Source organism: Peromyscus leucopus, chromosome 1 (assembly GCF_004664715.2).
Source record: "Peromyscus leucopus breed LL Stock chromosome 1, UCI_PerLeu_2.1, whole genome shotgun sequence".
NCBI lineage: Eukaryota > Metazoa > Chordata > Mammalia > Rodentia > Cricetidae > Peromyscus > Peromyscus leucopus.
This window is the reverse complement of record NC_051063.1, coordinates 163,535,572-163,547,292: the sequence shown is the minus strand read 5'-3', so window position 1 is coordinate 163,547,292 and position 11,721 is coordinate 163,535,572. Positions and strand designations below refer to the sequence as shown.

General features: G+C 50.5%; 1 protein-coding gene across 1 annotated transcript; it reads left to right on the top strand.

Annotated features, from left to right (window-relative positions):
* Positions 1-752: 752 nt before the first annotated feature.
* Positions 753-11,255, top strand: Wdr87 (WD repeat domain 87). Its single transcript, XM_028859572.2, has 4 exons — positions 753-919; positions 1,639-4,508; positions 4,955-5,223; positions 5,696-11,255. The coding sequence occupies exons 1-4, from the start codon at positions 803-805 to the stop codon at positions 11,041-11,043; spliced, it is 8,604 nt and encodes a 2,867-aa protein (XP_028715405.2). The 5' UTR covers positions 753-802; the 3' UTR covers positions 11,044-11,255.
* Positions 11,256-11,721: the final 466 nt, after the last annotated feature.

The window sequence follows — 11,721 nt, the reverse complement described above, 5'->3', positions numbered from 1 at the left end:
TAGACAGACATACCCACAGGTAAATCTGACTGAGGCAATCCTTCAATTTTTGAATACCTCTCTTTCCAGGTGTGTAAAGTAGACAACCAGGATTAGCCATCATAGTATAATTTAGGGAAATGCTGCAATTGTGACTTTGTTGTTGATGTTTTTGTTTTTTCAAGACAAGGTTTCTCTGTGGGGCCCTGGATGTCCTGGCATTTGCTCTGTAGGCCAGGCTTGCTGTGGGATGTTCTCTATGCTGTGAATGTGTTGCTCTGATTGGTTAATAAATAAAGTGCTGATTGGCCAGTAGCCAGGCAGGAAGTATAGATTGGACAAAGAGAGAGGAGAATTCTGGGAACAGGAAGGCTGAGTGAGGAGCCGCTGCCAGCAGCCACCATGAGAAGCGAGATGTAAAGTACCAGTAAGCCACGAGCCACATGGCAACTTATAGATGAATAGAAATGGGTTAATTTAAGATATAAGTACTAGATAGCAAGAAGCCTGCCACGGCCATACAGTTTATAAGTAATATAAGTCTCTGTGTGTTTACTTGGCTGTGGGACTGGTGGGTAAGAGAGATTTGTCCTGACCATGGCAGGTAAACTTCAGCTACAGGCTGGCCTTGAACTCATGGGGATCGGTCTGTCTCTGCTTCCTGAGTGCTGGGATTAAAGGCGAGCGCCACCACCGCCCGGCTTTTTTTTTTTCTCTCTAAACAATATGTTAGTGCCTAAGCACCAGTCTATGCCACGCCTCTCCCCAGAAACCTCCAGCGGATGACAAGGGCGATGCAGTTGTGCTGAGTGACCGATCCAAGATGCTGTTCAAAGAATCTCGGTACCCTCAGCCGATGCCACGCATTTGCCATTATTTCAATGAAGCTGACTTCTTTGCCTCCCTCTCCTGGGCGATGAGCTACACAAGAGAAATACTGGTGAGACCACATTCCTCCCTCTCAGCTCCTCCGACGGCCATGCCCTTAGAGCTCCTAACTGAAAAAGGAAGAGCCACCCCTTGAATGAATAGGATCCAGATTCAGGATTGCCCTTCATCCTGTCTGCTTGCATTCTTCGCTTGGTGCAGACTTCACGATTTCCCTAAAGTAAGTTGAGGTTAGTGAAAGCATGCAAGGCTCCCTTCCTCGGTCCTCTCTCCAGCTCCCTAGAAGGTAAACATTATTCTAGTCTTCTGATAGCTCCTCAGCAACATAAACCAACAAGGAAACCTGATGTGAGGCCACACATCTGTCATCCCAGCACTCAGCAGCCTGGGATGCTCCTTTCCTATCAGGAGGATCGTGAGTTCGTGAGCATGGGCTACAAAGCAAGACCCTGTCAAAAATAAACAAACAAATAAATAGAAGGAGGAGGAGGTGGTCAACCTGGCCCATACAGTGAATTCTAAGTCAGCCAGGGCTACATAGGGAGGCCCTGTCAAAAGAAGAAAAAAGCAGCCGGGGTGGGGGGGTGGGGAGGGGGTGGCACACACCCTTAATCCCAACACTGGGAGGCAGAGGCAGGTGGATCTCTGTGCGTTCGAGGTCAGCCCGCTCTACAGAGTGAGATCCAGGACAACTAGTTCTACAAAAAGGGATAGATAGCTTAGCTAAATGTTGGGCTCTCTTCTCCTCTCCTGTCTTGTGTTGTCTTGCAGGCTGTAGTATGGATGAAGAACAAAACCGACGACATGGTTGAAAAGAGAACATTCCCAATGACTGAGGGACTGCCACCCATCCAGTCAATAGTCCACACGGGGCCCTTTCATCTCATAGTGACCTACTGTGGTGACATGATTCTGAGGCTCTTTGGGGACCATTTCAGGGCATTTAAACCCCTGTGTACTGTGCCCTGCCGCTTTGATATCAGCTGTCTCTGCTTTGATCCAGACACACAGATGCTTCTGTCCGGCATCGTTGGGGGAGTGGTCACCTGGACCATTGAACAAAGTGGCAAGGGCCTAGAAATGATACAGATGTTCCCCATACCTGGGGATGAGCTGGTCCAGAACATCGTCCTGAATGGCCCCAAAGGCTGCCTTGTTGCTCTGTGTGAAACTGTACTAAGAGTCCTTGATCGCCGGGGCTATGGTCAACTGGTGGAGATGCAGAGGTTCACAACCACCAATAGCGGCTCTCCCATCACCTGCTGCCTCGTTAGTCTTGATTTGAACCTTATGTATGCTGGGAACAAGGCCGGGGAAGTCCATGTGTGGAACCTGAACAAGAGCCTGTCTCTCCACAGCTTTCGGGCCCATCCCTCAATAGTGGTGTGTATATACAACCGCTCAGAGGCCCACACCCTGTTGACAGCTGGCAAGGAAGGCGTAATCAAAGAGTGGAATCTTACTTCAGGGAACCTGCTTCGGCGACTTGAACTTGGTGAGGTGCTCCACAGGCTCGAGTTTATCGACAATAATACTTTCTTCTGCCAGACGACTCATAATTTTTCCTTGCACCGTCTGCCCTGCTTTTACAGCCTCTTCAACATCTGTGGTTCTGCCCCCCAGCAGCTGCGTCGGATCTACTGTAAAGACAACTGCTTCCGGATCTTGTGCACGACCGAAGATGGCCTGTTGCGCTTTTTGTCTCCTATAACAGGGGATCTCCTGGTCATCACCTGGCCTTTCGCAATCCTCGACCGGGCTGTGGATTGGGCCTACGATCCGGGCAAAGAGGAGCTCGTGGTGGCAACAGGCACCTCAGAGGTGCTGGTATTTGACACAAGCCGCAACCCCTGCCCTGTCAAGTATCTGTTGTGCACCTCACCAGATGTTCAGGACTTTGTCCAGTGCCTGGCTTATGGGAATTTCCATCTGGGGCGGGGGCTGGAAGGCCTGATATTCTCTGGGCATCAGAGTGGTACAATAAGGGTGCTCTCACAGCACAGCTGCGCCAGAATCGAGAAAGTCATGCACTTCGGGGCCGTGCTGGCCCTGTCGGCACTCTATGGAGGGATTCTGAGTAGCCGAGAAAACTCTCTCCTTTGTTCCTATGGGATAGATGACTACATCCAGCTGTCAGAAGCCGTGCTCACTGGGACCAGATTACAGCTGCGGACCCTGGCTAGCATTCTCAGCAGCTGTCACCTAAAACACCTGGTCCTCTTACCCAAGGCTGTAGGTGCCATTACAGACACCAACTGCCTACGGCTCTGGAAGTTCCACGATTTTCTGTCCTTTGAGACCAAACAAGGTACCCGATTCATAGAGACATTGCCTCTGCACCAGTGCACCATCACCTCCTTTGACGTCTGCTTGCCCTTGAGTCTCTTTGTCACAGGTGGCTCCGACGGCTCTGTCCGCATCTGGGACTTCCACGGGAAACTTATCGCCATGCTGGACTCATCCCTGCACTTTGGCGCACTCTGCTTTGCCAATGACCGGGCCGACCTGCTGGTGACTTTCAACCAGAGTATTTATCTGGTGTCCTGCTTAGAATTGCTCCCCACATCCATGCTCTCTCGCCTTGCCCTTATGAGCATAACAGATGACATGGTAGAAATCCCAATTCCTTTTGCACCAAGCTTCTTCTTATCCTTTGAGACCATATTTGTGCCTAAGTATAGCTACCAAGATCAACGGAGACAGGACCTAGAAGGTCTGGCAAGCCTCGCCAATAAGCGGGCCATTGCCTTTGACCTTCTTGTGCCGCATGTCATAGAAGAAGAAGACGATGGGAGCACTGTGTTACTGAGCACTCCCCGGCATGATTCTTTGGAGGGAACTGACGTGGATAAGACGAGCAAGCAACCCCAAAGTCATTATGTGTCTCCTCCTCAGTTACATATGACTGCCTGGGACGGACTCAACCCCTATCAGATCATACGCTGCTACTTTGGTCAGGGAAAGAAATGGCTTCTTGCTCCTGATTGCTACATCCCTAATTCAGTGATCCGTGCCCGTCTTTGGCCAGAGGGCTGCCCAATATTCCTACAGTGCAGCCTGCACTCACCGCAGCGGGATCTGGACTGGGAAAAGGATCAGCCGTTCTTCTGGCACAGCAGGATAAGAGCTACAAGTAAAACAGACCGTGTTCTGGAGAAAGAGGATGAAGGCTTCCTAGAAATGAGATTAACTAAGGACATCACTTACAGTGTCCTTACAGATGCAGCAAATCGCAGTTGGCTGGGGAAAAAGATGAGTGAACTAGCCATTAGTACCCTGATTGAGGCAATTCTCAGCATTATGACCCATGCCAACCCGCTGAAATACCAATGCTGTATTGGGGCATTAGGACAAATCTTCGCCGCTTACCAGGTGTCCCCATCCCTGCGCTCTGAGACAGCACACCGTCTGCTAGACGACACAACCCATTCCAATCCATTCATCCGAGAACTAGCCTGGGAAGGGCTGAAGCGTCTAGGGATGATTACTCATCTCTTTGCTTTGCCTCTGGCCCAGGGATTAATGGACAAGGACCCAAGAGTGAGGAATAAAGCCATGGCCCTTATGCCTGAGACTGGAATCCATTCAAAGAGCTCACTCTTAAACCTCATGCAGAAACCAGACCTTTTCCGGGATCTACAGTGAGTTGCATGTGCTACCTTGACTCTTTACCACCATCTTCTTTTCCCCACTCCGTGTCCCCTTCTTTTTCTTTGCTAGCTCTTTGTCCCTGATCATTATCACTCCCAGCGGCTCCTTCTTCTCTTTCGTAACCCCCTTTGATTCCTAGACTCTCTGACGGCCTCAGCGGCTTCACTCTGGCTTCTCCGTGTCTTTTCTGTCTCCTAACTTCTTGGTGTTGCAGCTTCCGCCCTGGTCTCTCCATCTGCAGCTCCCCCTGTACGGCACAGCCTCATGGCTGCTCTCTTGGCTCCCTAGACCTTCTCTCTCCTCATCTGGGGGTCTGTATGGTGTGCTGCCCTTCTTTGTCCCTCTGCCAACCCCGTGTTTGCTCTGCGGCAGTTCTTCCCCCCTGTTCCCCACTGGTGCCTGATTCAGCAGTCTGTTCTCTCCTTGGCTCTCATAGGCAAGAGATGATTGGGGAGGAATCCCTGGACCACCTTCTGGGGATGCGGCCCACAGACATTCAAATCCTCATTTCTCAAATAGAACGGCGATTACATGACAATCTGTCAATGTCCAAACACGACAAAAAGCCTGATATATTCTCAGATCTCCCAGGGTTTACCGAACCTAGCAAGTCCACTTCCTTGCCAGGCATCCCAGCTCTGGAAGAACCTGAGGTCAAGCCCAGCAAAAGCCAAAGACGGGTCCGAACAGCTGGCAAAAAGCAAGGTATGTATGAGGCAACTGGGCCCATGTTTGGGTTCCTAAGAGAAAGGCTAGTTAGGACTAGAGAGGGTCCTAAGACACAAGGTGGAGAGACAAATGAGAGAATTCTTCTAGGAAGGAACTATACAGATTCTGGAGGACCCCAAGTCCCTGCCTCACCTTGGATAAGGAGGTACAGCTTTTTTTTTAAGACAGGCCCCTTGGGGGCTGGAGAGATGGCTTAGTGGTTAAGAGCACTGACTGCTCTTCCAGAGGACCCTGGTTCAATTCCCAGCACCCACATGGCAGCTCACAACTCTCTGTATCTCCAGTTCCTGAGACCCAACACCCATGGCAAAACACCAATGTACATGAAATAAAAATAAATAAATTAAAAAAAAAAAAGACAGGCCCCATCTTTCTCTGTACTCTTGAGTAAGAGTTCCATTTACCCACCATGATTTTCCTCACTTCCATATCTTGATTTTTCCTGCAGCCCGGAAGTTGTTGCGAGGTCTCAGAAAAGCAAAGGAAGCAGCTAGACAGAGGAAGCAAGAGGAGGTCGTGGATGAGGGTGAGGTTGAGCAGGCCGAGGACCTCACAGCCGGGAGCCCCATAAAGAGCCCCAAAGACACTGAAATTTCAGAGAAGGATCTCTTAGGGGATCACATTTCTGTAGCCATGAAATTGAAGAAAAAGCTGAAAACCCCAGACAAGAAAGCTCTAAAACTCAGCAAGCGCAAGAAGAAAAAAATTGAATCTGAAGTTGCAGTTGTAGGTGAGGAAATCTTGCCTCCCGTAGTGGAACCTCCGCCACTGAGGAGAAGGCCAGGAACTTCCAAGCGGGGAATTGGGGGGACTCCTGGTAGGGTTCTCACTGCAGATAGCGAATGGCGGGATGATCTCTGCCGGCTCATGAACCTGAGGATAGCTGGTTCCCAGACTCAGATGATGGACGACCTCAACAATGAACTACTGGCTACGGCCCAGGAGGTGCTGCTGGGAAAGCACCCGAGCTGGGAACTCTTCAGGGAGATCTGCCCGCTGGTGGAGGAAGAAGAGAGAGGGGGCGCTGAGGAGGGATGGGAAGGAGCCTCGCAAGAGGAAAAACCAGTTTTTCTTCAGGAAGAGGAGGAGGAGGAGGAGGAGGAGGAAGGGTCAGTTTTTCTTCATGAAGAGGAAGAGGAGGAGGAGGAGGAGGAAGAGATGCCAGAGGCGGGAGAAAAAGACCAGGAAACAAAGGAGGGGGAGGGAGGGACTCAGAAAAAGGGCAGAAAGAAAGAAGTGGCTTTCCTAGAACCAGGCGAGCCAGCCAGAGGCAAGGGGAAGCTCAAGAAGGAGGGGAAGAAGGCCAAGAAGGCGGCCAAGCAGGAGAAGATGAAAGAAGGTCTGAAAGAGAAGACGGTCTCCAAGGAGGAGCTGAAGGTGACTCTAAGATTAGAGGAAATGGCGGAAGGAGAAGAAGCAGCAGCAGCGGCTGAAGGAGAAGTGGAAGCGGCCGAAGCAGAAGAAGCACCAAAGCAGCAAGAGAGAAGGCTGTCTTGGCAAGAGTGGAAGAAGTCTTGGGATGAGTGGCAAAGAGTCCAGCTTCAAAGGTCAATAGCTTGGGAAGAATGGAAAAAAGAATGGGACAGGAAGCGTTTGGAAGAACAGGAGAAACTCCGGGCTCAAGGCAAGCTACCACCCGAGCCACTGCCGAGTGAGGGAGTGGAGGAAGTGGAGAAGACGAGGCTGAATTGGGATGAATGGAAACAGGTCTGGGAAAAGACCTTAACGAAGACCAAAACGGAGATGGAGTTGGATATGGGGGAAGCACTGTACGAAGAGTCGGAGGAGTCCGAGGAGGAAGGTGAAGAAGAGCTTCTCACAGAAGAGCAAAAACTGATCCGAGAGGCGCAGAGAGAGGCCAGGGCACAGTGGAAACAAGCCCGAGCTGAGAGAGAGCGGGCCCGAGAGCAGAGCTTGCTAGCAAAAGAAGAGGAGAAACTTGCACAAGAAGAGAAAAGGCTGGCCCAGGAAGAGAGAAAACTGGCCCAAGAGTATGTGAAAAGGGCCGCTGCCAGGGGCAGACTGTCCTTCGCAGACATGGCCCTGAGTGAGAAGGAGGAGAAGCTGGCGCAAGAAGAGGAGTTTCTAAGTCAACAAGCGGAGCAGCTGGCCCAGAAAAAAAGGAAGCTGGCCAGGAAGTTGGAGAAACTGGCTCGGGAAGAAGAAAGGGTCGCGAAGAAAATGGCCAAAGTGGCTGAGGTGAACTTAGTGCTGGCCCAGAAAGTGGAAACCATTGCCCAGAAGGAGCTGAATCTGGACTGGCAGGAAAAGGAGCTGAAAGAAGAGGAGAAGAACCTGGAATGGGACAGGCGGGAGCTGGCCTTTAAAGAAGATGAGCTCAACGAGGAAGAGGAAAAACTGGATGAGAAGAGGGAGAAGCTGGTGAAGGAGGAGAAGATGCTGGACTGGTACGAGGAGAATCTGACCATGGAGGAGAAGATGCTGGCCCAGGAGGAAGAATTGCTGATGGAGGAAGAGAGAGAACTGGCCCAGAAGGAAGACAGAACGCTCCAGGAGGAGGCACTGTTGGAGAGAAGGGAGAGACTGAGGGAGAGGAAAGGAAAGCTGGCCCAGGAAAAGGAGGGTATGGCCCAGAAAAAGAAAGAACTGAGAGAAAAGAAGAAGAGACTGGCCCAGGCAGAAGCAGCCCTGGCCCAAGAAAAGCACATGCTGCTTCTGGAGAAGGAGAGAGTGGCTGAGAGGGAAATAGCTCTCCAGGACAACGAAGACAAGCTCCTCAAGGGGAGAGAGCAGATACAGGACACAAAGCACAAACTGGAGGTGTACAAGGAGAAACTGGTTCAGGTAGCGAAGAGACTGGAGGAGGAGAAACAGGAACTACAGCAGAAGAGAGAGAAGCTGGCCGAAGCGGAGCGGCAGCTGGAGGAGGCAGATGTGATTCTGGCGGAAAAGCAAGGGAAATTGGCCCAGGAAAAAATGAAGCTCGCTGACGAAATGAAGATGTTAATGGAGAAAAGCAAACTTTTCAGAGAGGAGGCTGAGATTGCCGAAGAAGGAATGGCACTGACCGAGGAAATGAAGAAGCTGGCTGAGGAGAAGATGAAGCTGGCCGAGGAGGCGGAACTGCCCTCCAGGAGAGGGACTGGAGAAGAAATCATGAGGCGGAGGAGAATGACTGAGCATGTTTTCAGCCTGATGAAGAAGAGGGTGTCACTGGAGGAGAAGATTCTGGTGTACGAGGACAGACTGCTGGCTACAAAGGAAAAGAACCACGCCAGAGAGAAACTGGAGCTTTCCAGAGGACAGAGGATGCGCGCCCATGAAGAAAGGAAGTTAGCCAGAGCAGTAAGGAGAATGGGTAAAGAGAGGGGTGTTTCCAGGGAGCTAGCCCAATCCAGAAAATCCTTAAAGGCACTTCAAAAGCTGGTCAGCAAAGAAAGGAAAATGACCCAGAAAGAGACGAAGATAACGAGGATGAAACGGTCGCTGCTGGTCAAGGAGAACAGGCTAAGTGAGGAGGAGAATCGGCTCGACGTGAAGGAGTTGGATGCTTCTGAAGAACAGCCAGAAGTAATCAAGGATGAGAAGAAGCTAGCTAAGATGCAGAGACGCCTGGCCAAGCAAATGAGAAGGCTGAACAGGCAGGAGCAAAGAGTGGCCGAAGAAGAGAGTGAGTTCGACTATGAGGTAGAGTCCTCAGAGGAGGACGAAGGCCTTGAGGCAGAGGAAGAAGATCTCAGGGGTGAAAAACTGTGGGAAAAGAGAACAGCCTTGATGGAACCTCTTCCCGGAACTGGGAAGTTTTATGATCTATTAGAACAGGTAGTCCATAAAGAGAGCTTCTCCAAGGAAATGGAAAGCCTGTTAGATGAAGTAGACGTAGCGCCAGTAAGTTCATCTGAGGAAGAAAGGGAAGAGTGGGAGGAAGAAGAGGAGGAGGAAGAAGAGGCGAAGGAGAAGAAAGAAGAGGTGGAGGAGGAGGTGGAGGAGGAGGAGGAGGAAGAGAAGGAAATGGAGAAAATAGAAAAGAGAAAAAAGAAGAGGCGAAAGGTGGTGGAGCAGGAGAAAGAGAAGAAGGAGATAGAAAAGAAAGAGAAAAAGGTGAGAAAGACACATGAAGAGGAGGAAGAGACCGAAGAAAGCATGAGTGAGGAAGAGATGGAAAGTGTGAGTGAAGAGGAAGAGGAGAGACACGGATTGGAAGAAATGAGGGAGGAAGAGGTGGTCAAAGGAGCGAAGCCGCCGCCACCGCTGCTGCCGCAGTGGCCGCTGGGAGACAGGAGGCCGCTCCTACAAAGAAAGGAACTATTCCCTTCCATTGGACAAGGACTCTCTGAGCTCAGAGGGAGTGCTGTGAAGCTGGGGCCGCTGAAAGGCCCTTTTGAAAAACCGACTCCAGTAGCTGATGAGGCGGAAAGGAAGAGGCCATCGCTACTAGAAGTGAAGGAACAAACCTTGGAGGAAGAAATGGCTCCTGTGTTTGAAACGTCCAAGGTGTCCCTAAGGACGATGTTGATGGATAAACAGAGGGAACTGTTGGAGAAATACAAACTGGGACCTCCACGCCCTTGGGATGCAGTCTCAGAGGATGAACCGACAGCCACGATGAAACCACTCACATCTCGAGTGGTTAGAAGGGCCGTACAAACTCACAGAGTCCAACACGAAAAATCACAAACCAAGTGGCTTGTGAAGCATCATCCTCCGGCAAGACCAGCAACGGGACAGGTGCCTCTCCCCGAAGTCTTGACAGAGGAACAACATCCAGAGGCAGGCATCTCAAACTTAGAATGGGTGTACAAAGTCTTAGAAAAGATGGCGGCAGGAGAGGAGCTTCCTCGAGAGAGTTTCCACAAGTTGTGTCAGCTGCTCAGAGACCTCACCTCAACGGGAGACCTGGAGTGGTTACACCTGGCCTTGCTCGAGGCCATCGTGCACCGCCACAAGCAGATTGTGGACTCTCGAAGCACGGTGACTTCCAAACCCAGCAGGGAACCCATGAGCCCCAAACACCTGAAAGTGATTCCTCCCATAAAGGGAAAGGAAACGGAAAGCTGGCAAAAACCTTCAGCTGTCCCCATACCAGGGTCCCCCCTCACTTCCAAGGGGGTTGCAGACCCAAAGGCTGTGTACTGGCATCTTCTAGGAGAGCCGTACAGAAGTGCACGGATGCAGCATTTATCCAGTATTCTTGAGGAAATGGAGACACAATCTTTTGATCCTACCAGAGGAGATATTTTGGCCGGTGCCCATTCTTCCATGAACAAACAAACCTTGGCACTGATGTTTCAAAAGGACCTCGGGGATCTTAAAGGCAAAAGCAGGTATCCCAAACTGCCTAAGTTGGAGAAAAAGCCTCTCTCAAAAAAAAAGGAAGAGGTGCCTCCATGGGAGACGTTTGTGGCGCTCTACCATGTTTTGCAGATGCTACAGCAGCGGTATGCTAAAGACATGACTACTTGGATGGAAAAGTTTTATCAGCTCATGGACCTGTACCAGATTAAGTCCCCCCGAATCCAGAGGCTGCTGCAGGACCTACTACTGAGAAAACAGACCCAGTCCCAAGAGTTCGTCTCCAAGGAGACTCTCAAGGCCGTGGAGCTAGTGCCCGGGGAGCGGCTCTTATACTGCTTGGTTTGTGGTGGCTCCCATCCCCGACAATTCCCTCTGGAGTTCCGGGAAGTGGTACCTCTCCCTGACCAGAATAATGTGCACACCATTCATCTCAAAGGTATTGCCAAGTATGGGATCCTTGAACTTGCCTGGAAGAGCCTGCCCCAAGCTGATATTCACCTCACCAAGAAAGCGGCCCACCTTATGGTTCCCACTCCCTAACTTGGGACTGGCTACCCATGTTATTGTTCCCATTCCTTAACTTGGGACAGACTAAATGTCAAGAGTTTTAATTCTCAAATGGAGAAAGGCCTGATCATCAGAAACCAGACCTTTATCTCCAGGGCCCACACAGAGGTAGAGCAAGGTTGAAGTTGTCGTTTTTTTTTTCCCCCCTACCCAATTCTAGAAGCCAGTTTCTGTATGTGGAATAAAGAGAAGATTCTTATTTGCAACAAACTTTGATGTGTCTCTTTAACCCAAATGTTGTTTTTCCAACATCACCAGGGAAACCAGTCTTGTCTGAGAGCAGAAACCTTCCCCAAAGCCAGTGGTATATACCCTGTAAAGGTGAGGAAGCCAGAGAGACTTCCATTGTCCTCTTCCTTCCTCACCTCCCACAGTTTATCCTAAAGAATAGAGGAAAGGAAATTCCTGAAGATACTGTGTTACTATGACAAGTATTGATAATTGTGGGAAAAGATGGAATTTAAAATTAGAAGACTGAGAGCCAGGCATGGTGGTGAACACTTTTAATCCCAGCACTCGGCGGGGGGTGGGGTGGGGGTAGGGGTGAGGCAGAGGCAGGTGGATCTCTGTGAGTCCCAGCTCAGTCTGGTCTACAGAGTGCCAAGACAGCCAGGGCTACATAGAGAGACCTTGTCTCAAAACAAAAGGAAC

What these genes read in the sequence shown, in the direction of transcription:
- Wdr87 (XM_028859572.2), top strand. Translation starts at nt 803, where the DNA reads ATGCTGTTCAAAGAATCTCGGTACCCTCAGCCGATGCCACGCATTTGC. An exon ending in GCTACACAAGAGAAATACTG is followed by an intron (nt 920 to 1,638) that starts GTGAGACCACAT and finishes GTTGTCTTGCAG; the next exon opens with GCTGTAGTATGGATGAAGAA. An exon ending in GACCTTTTCCGGGATCTACA is followed by an intron (nt 4,509 to 4,954) that starts GTGAGTTGCATG and finishes TGGCTCTCATAG; the next exon opens with GCAAGAGATGATTGGGGAGG.